Source organism: Galleria mellonella, unplaced genomic scaffold, assembly GCF_026898425.1.
Source record: "Galleria mellonella isolate WM207_F2 unplaced genomic scaffold, CSIRO_AGI_GalMel_v1 utg33, whole genome shotgun sequence".
Classification (NCBI taxonomy): Eukaryota; Metazoa; Arthropoda; class Insecta; order Lepidoptera; family Pyralidae; genus Galleria; species Galleria mellonella.
This window is the reverse complement of record NW_026442079.1, coordinates 4,194,096-4,214,782: the sequence shown is the minus strand read 5'-3', so window position 1 is coordinate 4,214,782 and position 20,687 is coordinate 4,194,096. Positions and strand designations below refer to the sequence as shown.

The window sequence follows — 20,687 nt, the reverse complement described above, 5'->3', positions numbered from 1 at the left end:
TTATTGGATATCGTTTAAAAAGAAAACCAAAAAAAAACACTCTATATCTTTACTTAGTTTTCTGGAAATAAAGAATAGAAGATACCGGATACTACACAGATAAAGCTACAGAATTAAAATAGAACGTATAAAAATAGAAAGTTCTAAAAAGCGATTAAAAATTCCATTTATTATTACAATTTTTTAAACGAACAAATAGGTACAAAGCAGTTTAAATCACGCACTAATATTTCTACATAAGATTAGGTAATGTAATATGCCTACTTAATAATGATTACTCAGATAGGTATAATAAATAACCTATTTAGGCCTAGAATTGAGCATTGAATAGAACAATGATAAAATTTGCTTATAACCTTGTTATTTCAGAACTAACATTCGAATCTTTTTTTTTATAAGAATGCGTGGGATATATAAAGTGTTGAGAGTAGTAACTGGTAGAATGGGCGTCGCCTGGATTTTTGTTGATGCTAATTCTGCGATAATATTCTATTGTTTCAGTACAATCGCATGCTAATCTGCTTTCAGAACCACTACTTTCCAACTGATATTTGGGTACCACGATTAAACTCTCTGTGGACTTAGTGGGTGCGCATCGAGTACTATGGCCTCTGCTGTAAACAGAGTAGTGGTGTGGTGTTGCACTTTGTCGATGGGAATGCTTCTCCTGTGAATGATGCTGATATTCATGATGACTTTGAGTACTGCGCCCGCTGTGACTTCGCCCGTGACTTTTTGACCGATTTGAATGTTTTGTACTTGTGTCTAAATAACCATATCCAAAACCATAACCGCCAAATGCTTTAGTTGTTAAATTGTCCCAAGACTTTGGTTTGACATGTTGATGTGAACTCTGATACTGTATTTTTGGTGATGATTTATTTTCGGTACGATCATTATCCCAAAACAATGTATCACTACTTAACGAAGTACTGTAACTTGAGGCTGAATTATCGCAAGGTACTGTAGCGTTACTAGTTGCATAGGATTGCAGACTACACTGACTTGTTTGAGTAGACTCTGTTGCTAAGTATCGGTAACGACTTGAGCAATGTCCTGAAGGACACACTTTTTTGGTTCTAGTATGAGAGCAATTGTCAGGTTTTTGTGTGGATTTATCAACTTGTTGACATTTGTCTTTTCTTTTATGCTCTTTAGAGCATTCTTTTTTTCGTCTAATTTTCTTTCGGGTATTCGGCACACAATGAGGGTCACAGCAAGGACTAGCAAGGTCATAAGCTTCTAGACTATTAGCATCTTGATTGTTATAATTTGGTACACAAGGCGTACAACTGTGACTATGATTACTTCTGTGGCCCTTTGTATGCTTTCCGCTACTAGCTTTGTGGCCATCAGGTGCACGGTGACACTCTCCTGGAGTTTTTACTACGTAATGATGGCAATCACGTCTATTCCGTGGGGAGCCTACGGTAATGACAAAGCTGCCTGTGTGTATATTTGGCTGTATTAGACATGTTCCATAACGTGGATCAAGATATTGATACATAAATACATTAGTCTGCGGTGGTTTAGCGGCCGTAACATTTTCGCTTGACAATGTAGGTCTACAATAAGGATTATTTATATTATCTCCGATATTGTTTTCTTCACTATCAGAAATAACATCCGCCGGGGAGTTCTTCTTCTTTTGCGAAGGTAAGCTATGAGTTTTCCAATTAGTATCAAAAAGTTGTCTCTCACGTACAGTTAGCTGGTCGAGTTCTCGCATTTTGGATTGAATCGCTCTTTGAAGGTTGATATATTTAAGATGTAACTCAACTTTACGCACACAATCTTCAAAAATTACTACCATCCGCATACGCGAGTCACAGGCATTGATAGCATCGACAATGACAGCATGATCAGCTCGTTCTACGTCTGCGCCGTTGATTGATAATATAACGTCACCTTCTCGCATACCCGCTGCTGCAGCTGGACCGTCAGCTTCCACATGATCGACATATGTAATCACTTCTATCTCTTGTTCCTGAAAAATATTGTATATATAGTAACAACTTAATAAAACCTATAATACGTTTATTATACATAAAATTTGGTCCACTTCTAATGTTATCTATAAGGTCACTATATTATTTTCGTTACCAAATAATTGCAAATCCAAACTGCCGTTGATTTGTTGACATTGATAATGTCTGGACACCCTTTTAACGACATAATTTAATTGACCCAAAAAAAAAAAAAACTTTGCTTTATAATTTTTTTAACCGATTCATAATTTATACTTACATTTTTTATTAAATATAAAATATAGGTATAAAACGATACATATAATAATTTTCATACAAAATTAATGTTGCTAAACGGGATTAATATCTGTTTTAAAAGAAATCGGCTCGGTAAATTGACGATTATAGAACTATACTACTACTATATACATTTTTATCACTCTGTCAGTTGTTTCGGTACCTAGAGGAGCACAAGCTGGTCTGTAATCGCCAGTACGGCTTTCAGCAGGGACTGTCGGTCAGTGATCTTTTAGTTTATAAAACAGGAGGCAAACCTGATGGTAAGTGACTACCGCAACTCATCAGCACTCACAATACCAGAAACATTACAAGTGTGCTGCTAGCCTTTTAAAAAAGAGTAGACTCTTTTTTTACGGTTATGATGTCGTATCGGTTTGGAAATACTACTGTTGAAAATTGATTCCAAAGAAAGTGATCGTGCGTGCCTTGAAAACACACAGTTAAGGACCACCACTTATCCAAATGGTTAGGACTTTAGTTTGTGGCGGGTTACATACTGCAAATATTTTATTTTAGATATTTGCAGTCATTGTATGGGTTATAATGGTTAAATTAGTTCCACCTCAATTTATCCCTCACCAATGTCAGGTGATTATAATATACTACTTTAATCAATACTTTATAAAAACCTTTTTGTAATGTATGCCATAACTTTGTAGTGTGAACCCGTAGTTTCCATTCTTCTTTTCAACTATAATAGTACGTCTTCGCCAATCTTCCTCACCCTTTCCTCCAGGTCTATCAGATTTTCCCGGTTCCCTTATCTACAATACGATATAAAACTATATGTTATTAATTACTGTATAAATGTTATTTATTATAAACTACTGAAGATTACAAACACTAATATGGCTAAGTAATAAATACTTACGGAATTATCCAAAGAATCTTCTTTCGAATCATTGCTGAGTAATTTTTTGCCATTGCTTAAGCTGCTCGGACACCTTTCGTTTAGTTTTGGTGAACTCATTGTTATATAGATTTTTAAGATGACTTTTAATATAAATATGCTCGCTTCATTTTTTTAATTTACCACTAACAATAAGGGTTATGAAAAGTATAAAGAGCATTTTAGTCATATACTATAGAATTACATCAGGGCGAGTCTAATGTAAATCTAATCATTAACCTCTTAGTGGCGCATGCGTGAAACAGGTAGATTGCACATGCGCCCTTAGTACATACCGGTATATTTTAATATTATTTTAACATCATGTCATATAATGATATTTTATGGAGTTATGTAAAGAAAGAATATAATATAAATTAAAATTATTATACTTAAATGCAGTCACAGTAGTATCATTTTATGTCGTATTTATAATAAAATGCTGCATTTTTATTAATAAGAGGGAAATAAATAAAATTCATATTGCACAATTCAACTGTATTTAGTGTATTACAAAATATTTAGATATTTATTGATTATAAGTACATTCTACATTACGTTATGTGCTTACGAAGGTTAATTGTTTCTTATAATTAATTATGCTATTAGGACAATATTAGCCATCCGCTTCGGGCTAAAATGAGATTGCCCCGGGTACAAACTATACTGTATTTATTATACAAAATGTACTGAAAAAATATCAAAAGAATAATAAATTGAAGTAAGTTGAAATAAAAACAAGCCCGGACAAATATTTTGTTTTATACTTTTAAGAAATATTCATTTATTATAAAAAATAATTCGATAACTAAATAACTAAAAGTATATTAATTTATAACAAATATCTATTTATAAATTATTGTTTGAATAGAGTATTCATTGTGATATAATGAATTGACAACGAACATCTACGTATCCCAGTTAGGTTGCGTCCAAAATCACCCCGCGAATTATTTGTAGTCAAGGCCTGTTGAAAAGAGGAAATTAAATTTTTCATCATCTGTCTGAGTTGACATAAACCAAGGCTTTCTTTGTATAGAACCCTAAAAATCTGTTTAATAACGGAGAGATCATTTTTGTTTTAACTAATTTATAAGGTATATAGAAAAATACATAAAAACGTAATATAAGTACAGTTTATTACTTTATGTTCTAAAATATTTTCATAACTATCTATGATTGACTGAATAATTAAGCCACCCTTTTGTATTGAACATTTCAAATTAGAACATCTTCGCAACGATCTAAAAGAAGTACCTAAGTCTATTTGTGGAGATTCAAAAACAATAGCTCACCAATGTTCATTACTTTTATTTAAAACTATGTTTTTAAGTAGTGAACATTTTAATAATAATTAAATAAAATACATATATTTTGAAAGAGACAACCAAGTAATTCTGACTAATATCTTTGTTCGACTCAGAATAACTTGATGAATAATATCACAAAGACTGTTTTGAAGCCACGCAGATAAGTCTAATAATATCTAATAGTATACTGCAGATGGAGGTATAAATACCACAACAATAAATCATACACATTAAATATTATATGCCTACATAGGATGTTCTTTCTTTAATGGTAGAATCATCTATCGCTGATTATTCTAATTCAATACATAAATAACACAACATACTTAATAGAATAAGGAAATAAAACAAAACTAGTAAAATATTCATCTTGCCATTGTTTTGCGCATCAGACTATATATAAGACTAGCTATTTCCCGCGGCTTTTCCAGTATTAATCAGTATAAATCTGTCCAATAGCTTTTGCGTAAAAGAGTAACAAATGTTCATCCACCCTAACAAACTTTTGTATTTATACTATTAATTTTAATAGGATATACTTACAAGTAGGATATACTTACTGATAGGAAATACACTATCACACGCTTGAACCTAAATGGTCACGTACAGTGCAGTTTATAATATGTTATTATAAATAAATAAATTTTATAAATTGTCTCCTGCGAACGCTAAGGCTGTGGAATGAGCTCTCTGCTGGAGTTTTCCTATAGACTACAGTATAGTAGGGGTTCTTCAAAGAGGGTCTATTAAGGTTTCTTAAGGGTAGACAACACGCACGTGATCCCTAGTATCACAGGCGTATGGACGCCCGTCTGATGCTAAACAGTCACTGTAGCCTATGGAGGCTACAGTAACTGTTTAGCATCAGACGGGCAGTATGCCTTTGTGCTATAAAAAAATATACGTGTTCCCGGGGTTTCGCCCGCTTGAATTATGATAAAATGTAATTCAAGGTCAGGACTATCTGCGCATCAAATTTCACTCAAGCCTGTTCACCTTTTTAAGCATGGTCGAATAATGAACCTCTAAATATCTTTAAGCAAATTTAGGACGGAAGAGCAAAATAAAAATTCGTTTATACACTTTAATAATAATTCAAGTAAAATTATTATAACAGTGTATAATATAATATAAAATAACTAGTGACTTTTACTCTATTTATACTTAATGAATTTTGATTTAATTATGAAGATTTGCTATAAAGACAAACAAATTAAGGCAAATAATGAATGAGATAGAGACGTATGTGATTATTATTTTTTTATTTAATTAAGAAGAATTATCCCATTTTTGAAAATAGTAATAATGGTTGCCTATTATTGCATCCTTAGTAATGTAGCTATTCCTGAGGATTAGGATGCTTTCATCAATAAATAAATAATAATTATAAACTCACCTGCTCGCAAACGAAGCAATTGCCCCACCATTATTAAAAAATAAGAACGTGCGCTGACGAGAACCACAAACGCATAGGTAAACTTTCACTGTTCCGTCGCGGGTAAATTATTGACACTTAATATCATTTGCTGTATCTACGTATGTTTACATGAAACTTCAAAAAAAACCGTTAAATACTTAATTTAAAACTTTATTTATATCTATACTATCCAATATAAAATTTGATTGTATCTATGTTGAACGAAATTCACATACGAGAATAATAGAATTCCGGACGTGTAATAATAATCTGAGGTGACTTATCACTTATCAGACAATCAAACGGCGTTTTTTTTCGGATGCTTCAAGTTTCAGTGGATGCTGTTGTGAGTAATAACGTAGGTGTAGTGTGAGTGTGCGACGCGGGATAAAGGGTCAGCGCGCTAGCGCTTCCAGAGGTTTGCCTCCGGGATTTGTTGAATTCTATTTTAGCTTCTATTGTGTGAGATTTAAGTGATCCATCCAAATGATGTCTATGAACAAGCTTATGATTACCGCCGGCGTAGTGACTCTGGTAAGTCTTCATTTATACAGTATACTAATGCAATGTAATTAAAGAAATATTAATAAAGTTTCTATGTAAAGGGTCAAGTATTTTAATATTCAAGGGTGTAATATTTCACTGTAACTTATGTGCAAATGTATGTATATAACTCCATATATACTTTTAAAATTTCTTTCACAATAAGTAACCTTTTACATATGTACTATTATTACCTATTTATTACTTTGGCTGGCGAACATTAATTCTGCTCTTTAGGTTATAGTAATACAAAATGGTAATTAGTATAATCTGAAGTATTAATATACTATGTAATTACTACATAAATATCTAATGCTATGAGATTGCTGCAAAGCGAATGTATTTTATACCTACCACGTTTATGCAGAATAATCACGCCTACATTGCTCTCGATTTTACTTTGTAATAATGTTATAAAGTTATAACTAGCGCAATTTTTATATTTAAACTACTCACTCTTTTTTTGGTTATGATAAACATAGCTACATGATTATTGCATATATTAACATAATTTTAAATATGACGTCGATAGTTAACGAATTAAGAGGGTTTATACCTAACGTAACAATAACTTTCTACTTCGCAATTTAAGAGTTGTCTCTTGGCGGGAATTGTTTTAAATAACTTTCTCTAATGAGCTCTATCCTAGATCATATAATTTACTCTGCGACATGACACCTAATATTTCTTTTGTTTGACATAATGAGGTATATATTGCTCTTCCCCTTGCTCTGCTTGCTTCTACAATAAAAATTATGTATTATTTATAACCTGTTAGTTCAACTATTTCACAACAATATTTAACAAGAGCTATAGCGAGCTAAAACAATGAAAGATTATGCACAATTAAGATTCTTATCAATCCTAAACTATAAAAAAGAAACTAAAACTTCATGTTGAAAAAATGTTTGGAAACTTCATAAGCAAAATACGAAATAGTTGCTACATCTTTAGTAGATTTTAAAGTAACCTTTTTAAGTAATTTAAATAGTAATGTAAATGTTACCTGTTTTAAAGAACAAACATTTATATGATATCTTTGTATTAATATATCTTTGGATAGGATGTCTTGCTAGCATCATAAATAGTAAGAAATGCTTATTTATCAGTAAAAAATTCTCATGTCACTGATAAAGATAATAATACCATCATACACGTTATGATAGTCGTACACACGGAATCAGTTACTATGTATAAATCTTTTACTTATCCTAATATTATTATTAAGTGCAAAAGCGTCATGGTTCCGATGAATGTTCCAACTTCTAGACCGCAAAGATCGTAAAATCGAACTTGACCGATACAAAAACTTTTCCCCACTAACTCTCCAGTGATGAAAAACAGCAATTATGAACTTATGATTACCTAATTAAGAATTATAGTTGTGATTATACAAATATTTTTATTTATTTTAAGAAATCTATTATTATTGCACAAAAACATCTAGTTACTGAAAGAATCAATTTTATTCCAAGCTTCGAATGCATTATTATTATTATTCTTATATATTTTATTTATTTACTGTAATGGCTTCCAAATGAATTATTATTATTTTTAAATTTTACCAAAATTCTCATCTCCCCTCTTAAGGAGAGGAGATGGCAACTAACCCCCGGTAGAAGCACAGTCGGCCGGGGTTCAGGGCCCCAGGGAGAGAAACAGGCGTACAATGCGGGCAGAATCTAAGAGCACCGCTTTCTGCATCTTTCCCGGGAGTGAGCCGACTCGGAATCCCAACCGTCTGAGATGTTGTTCCAGACTGGTTGGGATAAGACCGTTCACCGACATAACGATTGGGATGATTTCGGTAGATGTCACCCCCCACATTTCGGTCACCTCGTGAGCCAGGTCGAGATATTTTCTCTTCTTCTCGGTTTCGGCTTTCACGAGGTTCTCGTCATGCGGTATGGTGACATCCACCAAAAACACCCTCGAAAGTGCCCGGTCCATCACCACGATATCAGGTTTGTTCGCAAGAACAGTCCTGTCCGTGATGATGGATCGGTCCCAGTAGAGCCTGACGCTGTCGCTTTCGAGGACCGGCTGTGGCTCGTACTTATAGTACGGCAACCTCTCATTCGCGAGGCCGTACTTCAGAGCTAGCTCTTGATGGAGTATTTTGGCTACCTGGTTGTGCCTGTGCAAGTACTCTGTGTTGGCAAGAGCTGAACAACCCGAAAGCACATGTCTGAGTGACTCTCCAGGATGGCGACATGCTCGACAGATGTCCTCAGTGCCATCCTTCAGAATGTGCTTTCGGTAATTGTTCGTCTTAACCACCTGATCCTGTATTGCACAGACAAAACCTTCGGTCTCTCCGAAGAGATCACCGAACTGTAGCCAGTGCACGGAGGTCTTCGTGTTTACGTACGGCCCGTGAAGGGCTTTGAAGAACCTTCCGTGCAACTCCTTCTCTTTCCATACGGCCTCCCGCTGAGAGGTACTCAAAACTTCGGGTTTTCGCCAGTCCTCTTTAGCCAGAGAAAGAGGGGTGAATCCTTTGTCACATTCTATGACCTCTCTATGCAAACCCTCGTCTCTTTTCTCCAGAAAATATGTCCTGAGGCTGTCAATCTCGCGGTTGTGCATGGTCTTAACGCTTAACAAGCCTCGACCACCAGCTTTCCGCGGGATATACAGCCTCATGACTGACGATTTCGGGTGATGCATTCTATGGAGGGTCATAGTTGTGCGGACTTTCCGATCCAGGGCTTCGAGTTCGGTTTGAGACCATCTGAGCACGCCAAAAGTGTAAAGGAGTACGGGTATGACCCAGCCGTTATAAGCTCGGATTTTATTGGCGCCCGACAAAGAACTTTTCAGTACTCTTGTAAGGCGCGCAAAAAATTCCTCGCGGACTGACTGTTTCATATCCGTCTCCTTCACACCAATGTTTTGTGACATGCCCAGATACCGGTATGTTTCAGCCTCGGAGAGGGTTTTAATATTAGAGAGATCTGTGGCGATCCCTTCAGTTTGAGTGACCCGTCCCCTCTGCACATGGAGGACCGCGCACTTGTCTATTCCGAGCGCCATCCTAATAGAGCTGCTATAATCGTTTACGATATTTAGCAGCTCCGTCAGGCGTTCGACGCTCGGAGCTAGCAGTTTCAAGTCATCCATGTACAGAAGGTGAGACACTCGTGTACCTCCTCTCCGATACTGAAATCCAGTCCCCGAATTCTCCAGTAAAGTACTGAGTGGATTCAGGGACAGGCAAAACCAAAGTGGACTCAAACAATCGCCCTGGAATATTCCTCTCTTTATCTCTATCCGGTCAGCGGTATCCGTCAATCGCTCGCCCTGGATAGTCAGGATCGTCGTCCACTGCCTCATGCATGCCTCCAAGAACACTCGAACTGTACCGTCGATCTTGTACAGCTCGAGTATCCTCCGGAGCCATGAATGGGGCACGGAATCGAACGCCTTTTTATAATCTATCCAGGCGGCGGAGAAATTCCGACGGTTCCGCTTGACCACGTGCCCAGCGACAGCATCAATGAGGAGCAGCTCCTTCGATCCGCGGCTACCGCCCCTGCATCCGTTCTGAGCGCTAGATAGGATCTTATTCTCGTACACATGACGAGAGATCTTAGCGCTCAGAACGGATGTTAACGTCTTATATATTGTCGTAAGACAAGTGATGGGGCGATATTTAGATGGATCCGCGGTATCGTCCGTCTTAGGAGTTAAATGAGTGATCCCGGTTGTAAGGAAGTTCGGGAGCGCCCTGTTTTCGAGGGCACTCTGGAATTGCACGGCTAAGGTCGCATGGCTGGCCGAGAACGCCTTTAACCAGTAGTGCTGCAATCCGTCGATCCCCGGACTTTTCCAGTTCGGAGCCCGACGGATCGCGGCAACCACGTCTTCCTCCGTAATGGCAATGGCGTTCATCGGCGTTATTCGAGCACATGCTTCCTCAACATCGTGCATCCATGCGCCCTCCTCATGTTCCACAGGTTCAGACCACAGCTGTCTCCAGAAGGCGACGAAATTGGCTGTTTCGGGTCTTTGTCCTGTGGGCTGTAGTTTTGGGCGCTCCAAGTTCCTATAAAACTTCCGTTGATCACTCATAAAGAGGCGATTCTGTTGATACCTCTCAACCCTCTCAGAGTACCGTCGGAGTCGCTTCCCCCATGCAGCGATCTTCTGCTTCAGTTCATCTATGCGCTCCGTAAGTTTGTGCCCGAAGTCCGGCTGGAACAGACGTACACCTGTCCCAGCAAAGGCCTCTTTTACGGAGCGCATAATTCTCGGGCGTGTGTTGCCCTCCCTGAAGCAGAGCAGTCTACCAATGAGGACTCTGGCCTGGGCGATCCGTCGTTCAATCCTTCTTTTCCAGGCTGGTTTCATATTATCCCTTTGGATATTACGTCCAGCCCGGGGCATTTTTGCGCCGGTATATCGGCATACTGCCAACGCAGCGCCAAACAGGATTGAACTCGTCTCTCCCAGGTCACCGCTGCCCTCAAGGTACTGAGGCAGCAGTCCATTTGTGGCCTCAATGGCATCCCGCGTCGCCACATTTGGATATATCCGGGGAAGCTTCGGTCTCTCTTCGAGGGGAGTTCTTCGGATCTCTAGAATCGCCTCCTCTAGTATGCTCCTCATATGCTCTATATCCTGGGAAGTTGTTCCGTCCGCATCCGCTTCTGAAAGCGTTTCGGCAACCACCTCTACGCTAGGTAGCACGTCTGAGATGGGTTGCTCTACGGTCGCGGAATTTGCTTCTGGAACAACTTCACTTCGCAATCGTTCGAGTTCGGTCGCGCTAAACATACCAGAGCGCTGTATGTACCGAACTCTGTCGGCTAGGTTCTGTTCCGAGACGGTTAGATCCGGTAAAAGACGCAGAAACTCGCGGTGCATTACTGCCCGGTATCCTGTTCTGCCTGTTTCTGTCCCTGTAGCCCTGAAGAACGCACGCATGAGGTCCTCATTCATGGCTCTTGTCCACCTCATGCGACGTGTACCACCAGTGGCGGGCACCGATTGCTGGGCCTGTGACGGCCCTGCCGGCGCCAAGCCAGCTGATGTCGATGGCGAGGGGTCGGACCGGCCAGGTGGTGGGGCCGGTCGGCTGGCTCGCATTCTGCCGCGCCTACCGCCAGTTGTAGACGCGCCCCGGCGACCCCCGGGCAGCGACCCTATACTCTCTCCGTTATTATTATCCGCCATCTTTATTTTTGCCATTGCCCCTTTAGCCGCGTAGGTTTAATTTATACGCGTGACCGCCTTCCACGTGATGAACGCAAATTCTGAATTCTAATGTAAACGTGTTTTATCGTACATTTCTAAATTTCAATCCGAAACTTTACTCAATATTTATGGGTATTTACCTCTCAAAATACTTAGAATTAAATACCGAGACATGTCCAAAAGATTGTCCCTCATGTACAAACATCGTATGCATGTATTTTTATATGATTATATTCTATTTATCTTATCTCTGATTCGTCATAGTAGACGAAATATTTCGTTCAACTCTTTGATATCTACGTATTCCCTATTACGAAATAACTTGTTTCAGTAGAGATAAAGTGACCATTCACAAGCTAATCAATACCGAATTCAATAAATTCATATCGTGTGGTTTAATATTTATGTTCTATAGCTGTTTAGTAAAAACACTCGAATACCGTTGCTCTACATAATTAAGGTACCGGGTTTAACTTCCAGTCGGCCCAATTTAGTAAATGAAATTTTCTGAATTATATTTAACTGTTCTAAGTTATTAATTGTCTAATATCTCTAAAAAACCGATTGAGCTTTTTTATAATTTTTTGTTGTATAAACATGTCACAACGCAATTTTCCGTCAATAATAATAACAGGCTCAATAATAATACTACTTCAAGACGTTAATTGTCTAGACTAGATTTACTGGGTTTACTACTCCCATTTTAAATATGAATTTTAATGGATGCGAATTTGTATCTCTGCCTATCTGGCTTAGAACCAAGTTATTTATTTAATTTTATCATAAATTTTTTCCAGTTGCAAGCTGTAACGCAAATGATCCTCACCGGATTGGGTCTTGCACAGTACTTTTGTCTAATTGACTTTCTGAAAGAACTACCACTAGTTATCTACATACGAATATTATATTTTCACAGTGAGTACCTAATACACACCCACTGGTCACAAAACATTATAAAATTTAATTTTTAATAGTAGAAAATAAATTGTTGTTTTTAAACGTCTTAGAAAAAAAAAAGAGATATTATTAGGGTTTGGTTGCTAAAGGATTTTATTAGAAATAAATTAAACCTTGCTTTCTGTACGTATGTAACATAAACATTCAAACATCTTTACAAAATCTTTCACATATTTATTAAGAAGTCACAATTACATTCCTATTTATTCTGCAGACCCTGAATACTGTGGTGTCCGTATCAATATTGGTCATGCGATTGATGGCATGATAAATCAAGCATTCGTGTCATTAAATCAAGAACCATTAACTACATTTCGGACGTTTGTAATAAATTTCACAAGCTTCGGGCTTAGTATTTTATGGATGATCGCAAGCGTTATTATCATAAGTAAGTAGTAATCAAGGCTCTGTATTATTATATATTATTATACCTTTCAAATACCTTCCATTCTTATCCTTATCCTGCATTTTTATCTTTTCTTTAAATATATTAGCTGTACTCGTGACTCGTCCTCACTCCTGGGAAATGTTAATTGAACAAGACAAAAAGTAGCATATGTTTTCCATTGGAAATATTTTTTTAATAACGAAATCACACTTGCCATTGGATATTAAATCTTTATCATAAACCATTTTTTTGCCTTGGCTAGACATACTTTTTCTTGTTACTTTCTTATAAATCTCTTTCATTCAACACATTCTTCATCTTTTTATTTCTATTTTCTCTGTATTAATGTTTCACTTCATTTGTCGTTCTGCTATTTTTCATTGTGTCCTATTTTCTTTCTATTACATTATGACAAGGTTGTCGATTCACTACCTTAAATATAATCTTAAAGTTATCGAGCTAGTCACGGTTTAGTTAATTAGACTTAGATTAATAGTTTTTTTTTAATGGGTGAATAAAATGGTAACTACCTGCGCTACGGTATACAATGGCAAGTCACCGATGATAAATGAAAGGTAAGGATAAAAGCAAATCAGTTAACCCATCCTAATGAATTCAACTAGAATTAACTACCATGGTTTTTAGGGGAAACCGACCTGTTTATTGCTAGGAATGGGGCTGTTTGATTCCATTATTCACTATTCCTTCCCCTCAAATTTATAATAGATAAGTACTATTAAAGTTATTTTAATTTAAAATTTCTTACAGTCGGTGGAGCAAAGAATAAGCAATCGAAGGGAATGCGCTGGCCGTGGATCACTGTTACTGTGGCAGTATGTGGAGTAGATTTGGTGGCTACTGTCATATACGCTAATGACTCATTCCATACTAGGGTGTGTATAAAATTCTATTATTTGGAGTTCCTATTAACTCTCTGGTAAAGTAAAACATCGTAAACAAACAAATGATTCCGAGAGACGGCAATAGACTTGCTCCCTGCCACATGGGATTTATGATATCTACCTAGATACCTAATATTATAATTATAATAGTAACAGTAGACAAATACCTCTGAATACTTTATATTTTATTAGTTAATAACCTCGGTGTGTAGTTGAAGTAGTATTTCTGTGTGACATGTTCAGTAAATATAAAGTTTTGTGGTACGAAACCTAATACTGACATTTTGAAGTCAAACATACATATGATGAAACACTTTGAATTTTATTCTGAATTACGAAATAACGATTCATTCATACTGAAGAATACACATATTACCATCTTTATTTGTCAATGTGATATGTATACATATATAAAAATTTCAAATTAATTGTGCTGTATACCTACCTATTTTAACTTTTCTTTTTATACAGACGTTGTCGGATATAATGGAATATATCAATGGAATTGCCAGCGGTACGGGTGGCATGGATTTGGATACATCATGGGCGTCTTGGGTGATGGTCATATTATATTCAAGATTTGTTGTTTTCTTCTTTGTCAATATGTTTTTTATTATATCAGTGATCATCGATGGTAATGCTATTCGTCGTATTGATGTCCACGCTGCTGTTGTAAGTACAATCAATGCTTATGTCCTGTTTTTATAATATCATAATTTTGATGTAGTTATATTGTTTGAGACGCTGTTTCACGTTAGATCACTTACTATTTAATCGACACGTACGTGATTTAGATATAAGAAATTAGTAATCTACACTGAGGGACATTTGTCCATCTCTGAGGATTGTATAACAATATTCAATTTAATCGCATTATATTTAATTTAATTTTTATCTGTATTTTGTTTTAACTGCACGTAGTAAACCTCTCTGTGTAATAGTGATTTATTTAAACTTATTTTGGCCATGTCATTTTAGCAAGTGGAAGCCCCGACTATGGCAGATGATGCAACTAGTAATAAGGATACAGAAACTTCTAGTTTGCCCAGTCGCAACACCAGAATCCCTAGACCAGGACTAAGCCAATCGTTTCGTAGAATGAAAGAACTCCTGTTTGGAAAACCGTCTCCGCCAACGGCACGTTCTAATTCAGAAACATTGAACAGTTCCCCTCTGAGGTGAATTCATACTTCTTTCGTTTATTACAAAATCAAAATTGAAATATTTTTTTTATAGTGTTATAAAAGCCAAGCACGTATCCCGGGTCCGGTTAAATGTGATGTAGCACTTTTTTTTCTCATACAAACAATAGCAGCTTCTAAGGATGTTGTGATCTCAGGTTTTCTAAATAATTTAAGTATATAAGGTATAAACGAAATAAAACGTCAATGTTAAATGACGTTTTGTTTTATAAGATCTTTGTCGTGCGCGTGAGTCTCTCAGAAGCAGCACAGAAGATGACTGAATGTGCGAGCAAGACGTACTAGAACGGCTTGTATGGGTATTGAGTGCGTACCAGTGATATGCCAGTGAAATTTGACAAGTGATGATGAAGTTGACGATGATGGTATCCAGGGGTATCATGTAGAGGTGAATACTACCGACTGTTCGTTAAATCAATGGAAGCTTCTATTTATTATCACGTATTGTAACAAACGAGCTAACAACTCATTTGATAAAAACTGTTAAACTTCGTTTATACCTATATACGTTATATAAACATATTCTAGAATATACTATACCTCTTTAAACTAAAATATCTATGCAAACCTAAACATTTACCTGTCTCCAGTGTGAAGAAACAATCATATGTATTGTTGCTTCACACCGGAAACGTTTTAAATTATGACTGCTAAATTTAAAGATTGTGTCCCACAAAATACTGACTTGAATTGTGACAAAACAAGTTATTTCAATTTAAAAACTAAACTACTATACCGTTTTCGATAAAATTTCTATGATATCCATTTGTAAATTTTCATTAACCATTCAGATCATTCAAATAAAAAAGATTTTTCAAAATCGTTTTAGAAATGCAAAGTTATGAAGTAATAAAAAAAAATATATATACAGCTCCTCCTTTTTTAACTCGGTTGAAAAATATAAATATGATTAAGATTTTCATGTGATTGAAATATTCAGGTCGACTCATACTCAACTTGGGGAAACTGATAAGAAACGAACAGTGAATTTCCCAGAGAACTTGTTATCATTACCACAACGATTGGAGAATTTAATAGCGGAGCAGCAGCGCCGGCTAGACACGGCGGTCATAGACACTTCTGGACGACGCAGTCCGCCGCGAATTTCGCAATCAATGCCACAGCTTAACACGGCTTCAGAACAAGATTCGCGAGGGTAAAACCTTATGATATAACATTTATATTTTACAGTATAGTCACATTCACAAACACGTGCTGTACCTACATCTAATTTTATAACTAATTGTGTTCCACAAAAAAATCGACTTCAATTGTGGCAAAACCAGATATCTTGATTTAAGATCTAAACTATTGGGCTGATTTTGATAAAATGCCTATGGCACTAATCTGTAAGATAAAATAATCCAAATCGGTTATAACTGATGGAGTTATGAGGTAAAAACATGAAAAAAATACAACCGAATTGAAAACCTTCCTTTTTTTAAGTCAGTTGAAAATTTGAAATAATTTCGAAGAATTACAAGTTTAATATGAATCGCAATGTGTTATAAAATAATTGCTAAGGTAAGAAAGATGTGCAATATTTTCATAAGTGAGAACCATTAGAAAAATGACAACTGCTTCTTTGTTCAAATTTTGCAAGCTACTGCGGGAATGCCGTTTATTAACTTCTACTATACGCCCGGCGCCCGCATACAATGAAAGATATTATTCCATTATAATTTGAAGAATAGTTTTACTTTATTTGTATACAAAATATCACGTGTATTGTGTGTAGAAGAAGAGGAACAGCCGCTGAACTACAAGGCCAGTTGCCATGGGCGTATATCCCGTCGTCTGCACATCGTATGCGAGATCAGCTTCCGCCCGATGAAGATCTACCTCCAGTACCGCTACCAGATTATACAGCGATACAACCGTTCAGAAAGGCATGTAAGTATTTTTATTTTGAAATAAATAATTTCCACAGTTCATATAAGTAATATTCACATATATTCATAATATTCACATACTTATACATCGCTTTTGCCTGCTCTGATATGTATTTTTATCTTGTTTAAATTCGCCAATCTCTGTATTATACAAACAATTCGATATTGTTAATTATGATAACTGTTCATTAAAATATTCATTTTGTCATTTTGAATTCCATAGTACCTAAAACTAAGAAGAAAGAATTTAGCCGGCGATGTCAGTATCTTGGTTGGTTTTATGCATATATTGAATTAATGAATTTTAATATTTATCTATATAGAATACACTCAATACTTTAAGTAAGTGCTAATTTTCATTTCAGCTGTCCACCGTGCTGCGTCTAGCTTAAGTTCATTGATACAAAAAAGGGAAGCCTTAGTACAATCACGTCGTAAGTATTCTGATGAATTATTATGGTTTGAAGGGCGAATTTACAGGGTATAGAAGAATAACACTCGAATCCTCAGAAATAACAACGCATGGGGGGGTATCGTGGGCGAAACAGTAATGTCCATGGTATTGCTCATGTCTATAGGCGACGGTTACTACTTTACATTAGATGGGCCGTCAGCTTGTTTGCCATTCTAAGTTGTATAAAAAAAAAATTATATGAGTAGACTGGAATCAATTCTGTTACTCTTTTTCCCAATTTATCATTTTATCGATTTTTTTTAATTTTATATTTTCATTGCATTACTATTTTATAGACTATAATAAAGTTATGTTAAATTTGATTTAAATCTATTAGAAGATTAGTTCATATTAGTCTTTACAATAAAAAATTCTCTGTGATATCAAATTGAAATTTTAATTTTAAAGATATATTTATAGAAATAACGCTCCAGAATCAACCCTAATATTACAAATAAATGGATAAGCCCTGATTCATCATCACTGGAGTTCGTAAATAGCAAACGATTATAATATCGTAATATTAAGACTGTAATACAATATATGAAAATAGATGAAAGTTTAAAAACCATATTCAGCATGTGATATAAAACTAAGGGACTAGCCGACTAGCATATTAAAAAGAGAGCTTAGTATATGTTTGAGCATTTTGAGAACATCCTCACGCATGATGCTAAAATATGGGGAGAAAAGGATAGCTGTTTAATGAGTTGAAGAACTGAGATTATATATTAACCCGCTTTTCGAAAAATCGATCATTTTTGCACGAAATGTTCTGTTTTACTCACTAAACTTATCTAGGAATACGAAAATAAATCCCATTAATTACAAGAAGAATCATGAAAACCAATCATTCGAAATGGTAATTTAAGATTGTGGTCTTCAAAAATAAAAACTAACTTCAGTCGTAGCAAAATTAAATATATTAATTTAAAAAATGTAGGAAGTTTGTTAAAAAGTTATTTAAAAACTAAACTACTGAGCCGATTTTGATAGTTTTTTATAAACTTTCAAATAAAATAAGAATGAATTTCTGAATTGGTCCAAGGATCTCCGAGTAATTGGGATAAATATGCTTATAATTATTGTCTTTTTAGGAATTATTTATCTTATTTGATTGTGTGTATTAATACAAGTCCACCCTAGTCAACCTTTACGACTCTTAAAGATTAAATTGCTATTGCAAATATTTTTTTTTTCTTTCAGCAACAATAACTCAATCAGATGTATTATATTAAAGAAGAAATAATTTTGTCAAAATCATGTATGATGTCAAAAAAGAGTTTTTATAATAGCGTGAAAAATTGAAAGTTTTCAATAATGTACGTGTACGTATGGTATGATGAAGTGTTTTTTATGATATTAATTGACAATGTAAATGTTTGTAAACATGCTTTAAATTATAGGTAGTTATATTTAGATGAACAAAATCTATCAATATAATACAGGTTACCTTTCATTTCTGTATACATGACATAGAATGAGACGAAAACAGTGTCTTGTTCTATCTCATGCACGCGGTAACAAAATCTTATTTACCGATAGTTTTTTATGCCATTTGTTTGAAGAAAATTTAGTACTTATGAAGATTAACTATAATTTTATTACCGTAAAACCAAAAGCAAACTTACGTTATATGTAAGTGCATACTACTTTACGTGATACTGTCAAAATTTAATGGAATCTATGACATAACTAAATCGTATCCAAAATATTATTTACGTAACGTACAAATGATATTGAAATAACATCAATAGTATTAAATAGTGTTAAAGTTTATCAAAGTATTAGTTTTTAAAATTATAGTTTTGATTCTGACTGCATTTCCTACTTTTCATTTTGTAAATATTGTTTACAATATTTATCTTGTTTAGGCTAAGTGAATATTAGATTATGATAATGTACCAAATTCTGTTACATACAATTGTCAGGACAATTGTATTGGCAACTTTACTTTCTAGTTTTAAAGTAAGAGACGGATATAATTTATATCATGTACTGTTTTTTATTAATAAGTACAAACTCAGAGAGTATCTACAAAGTTGAACAATTTTCTTTAAGGAACATGAGTCGAAATATAAAAAGAATTTCCATTCCACTTAAATTACCATGTAATTGCACGGTTTCAGAAACCATTTTTATATTTCGGCCTGTGTGTAGACTGAAATTGAATTTGTTATTTCACCTTTTACATGTATATAGCAACCATGTAATCTAATACAATGCTTTCGGATCTCATTCTCTTTTGAGATGGCGATAAGCATTGTAATTTATAATAGCAACTTAATTGTATAACTTTCATCCGTCTCAACAATCCTTTTTTATTATTATTACTACTAATAATTATACAATATTTTTTATTTGACGTATTTTATTTACTCTCATAATAGGCATACCTGTAGTCTTGCAGATATCCTTATCTACTAGATCTTGGTCTTTTGTTGGTTAATGTAGATTTTTATTACATTAATACCCAACTAGTTTGAAAAGAGGCAAATGGAGTGTAATAGGTATTAACTTTAAACTTAAGACACAGACCAAAGATGATATCCGCAACAGTCGACTAATTAGTAGTAACGATTTACTATTCGTAATATCGTAAGAAACATCACGCAGAGGCAGGCGGTAGTCTAGCTATTTGTGGGCCATGCTATGATGCGATCTCTCATGTTTAACTAGCTGGAACTGAATGCCCAATGAATTTCATCCTCGTGTCTACAATTTCATGTGCATCTTAAATGTCGAGACGATTGACATATATACGAATTAATAATTATAAAAATATATGTAATGCCCTTGTCGTCGATACATTGAGATATCATTTACCATCAGTTGAAGTAAGATCAAGCGCAAACCCACCTCGTAATGAAAAATAATCAAAAAAAAATATTTTTTGCAACCTAAAACAGCGGACAAGCTGACAAATGACCTGATGCAAAATGAAACTGTCGCTTATGAATATGAATAGAATAAATTGTGATGCTCATGCTATTCCTATGTATTGCCTTTTCTGAATACAATGGTTCTATGCCACCATAACTCCTGACTGTCATAGAAATATATGTCCTTTAAACCAAAACACAGCTATGCAAGTACATAGCGACCACTATTATAAAAAATATTCATTACGGCATGATCACATATTATATTATTAACACATATTATATTATGTTATTTTTGGTTTTCACCTTCTCGACTTATGTCGTCTTAAAAACATACCCCGTCCTGTAACCCATAGGAAAAAAGGTACATATGCCCCAGTTTTTT

At 35.2% G+C, this 20,687-nt stretch overlaps 2 protein-coding genes across 4 annotated transcripts; one reads left to right on the top strand and one right to left on the bottom strand.

Moving 5' to 3' along the window:
• Positions 1-35: 35 nt before the first annotated feature.
• Positions 36-3,380, bottom strand: LOC113521484 (uncharacterized). Its single transcript, XM_026907015.3, has 3 exons — positions 3,139-3,380; positions 2,897-3,031; positions 36-1,987 (listed from the first exon to the last, which is right to left on the bottom strand). The coding sequence occupies exons 1-3, from the start codon at positions 3,235-3,237 to the stop codon at positions 350-352; spliced, it is 1,872 nt and encodes a 623-aa protein (XP_026762816.1). The 5' UTR covers positions 3,238-3,380; the 3' UTR covers positions 36-349.
• A 2,862-nt stretch (positions 3,381-6,242) lies between these two features.
• Positions 6,243-19,774, top strand: LOC113521361 (uncharacterized). Of its 3 annotated transcripts, none has more exons than XM_031911501.2 (10): positions 6,243-6,417; positions 12,423-12,540; positions 12,797-12,970; positions 13,739-13,863; positions 14,344-14,544; positions 14,851-15,050; positions 16,015-16,230; positions 16,816-16,967; positions 17,332-17,400; positions 18,627-19,774. In XM_031911501.2, exons 1-10 carry the CDS (start codon positions 6,370-6,372, stop codon positions 18,656-18,658), a joined length of 1,335 nt encoding a protein of 444 aa, XP_031767361.1. In that variant the 5' UTR covers positions 6,243-6,369; the 3' UTR covers positions 18,659-19,774. The 3 variants fall into 3 exon arrangements, with proteins under 3 accessions (XP_031767361.1, XP_031767362.1, XP_026762689.1); XM_031911502.2 differs by having other exon boundaries at positions 16,813-16,963; XM_026906888.3 differs by having other exon boundaries at positions 16,813-16,967.
• The last annotated feature ends 913 nt before the right edge of the window (positions 19,775-20,687 follow it).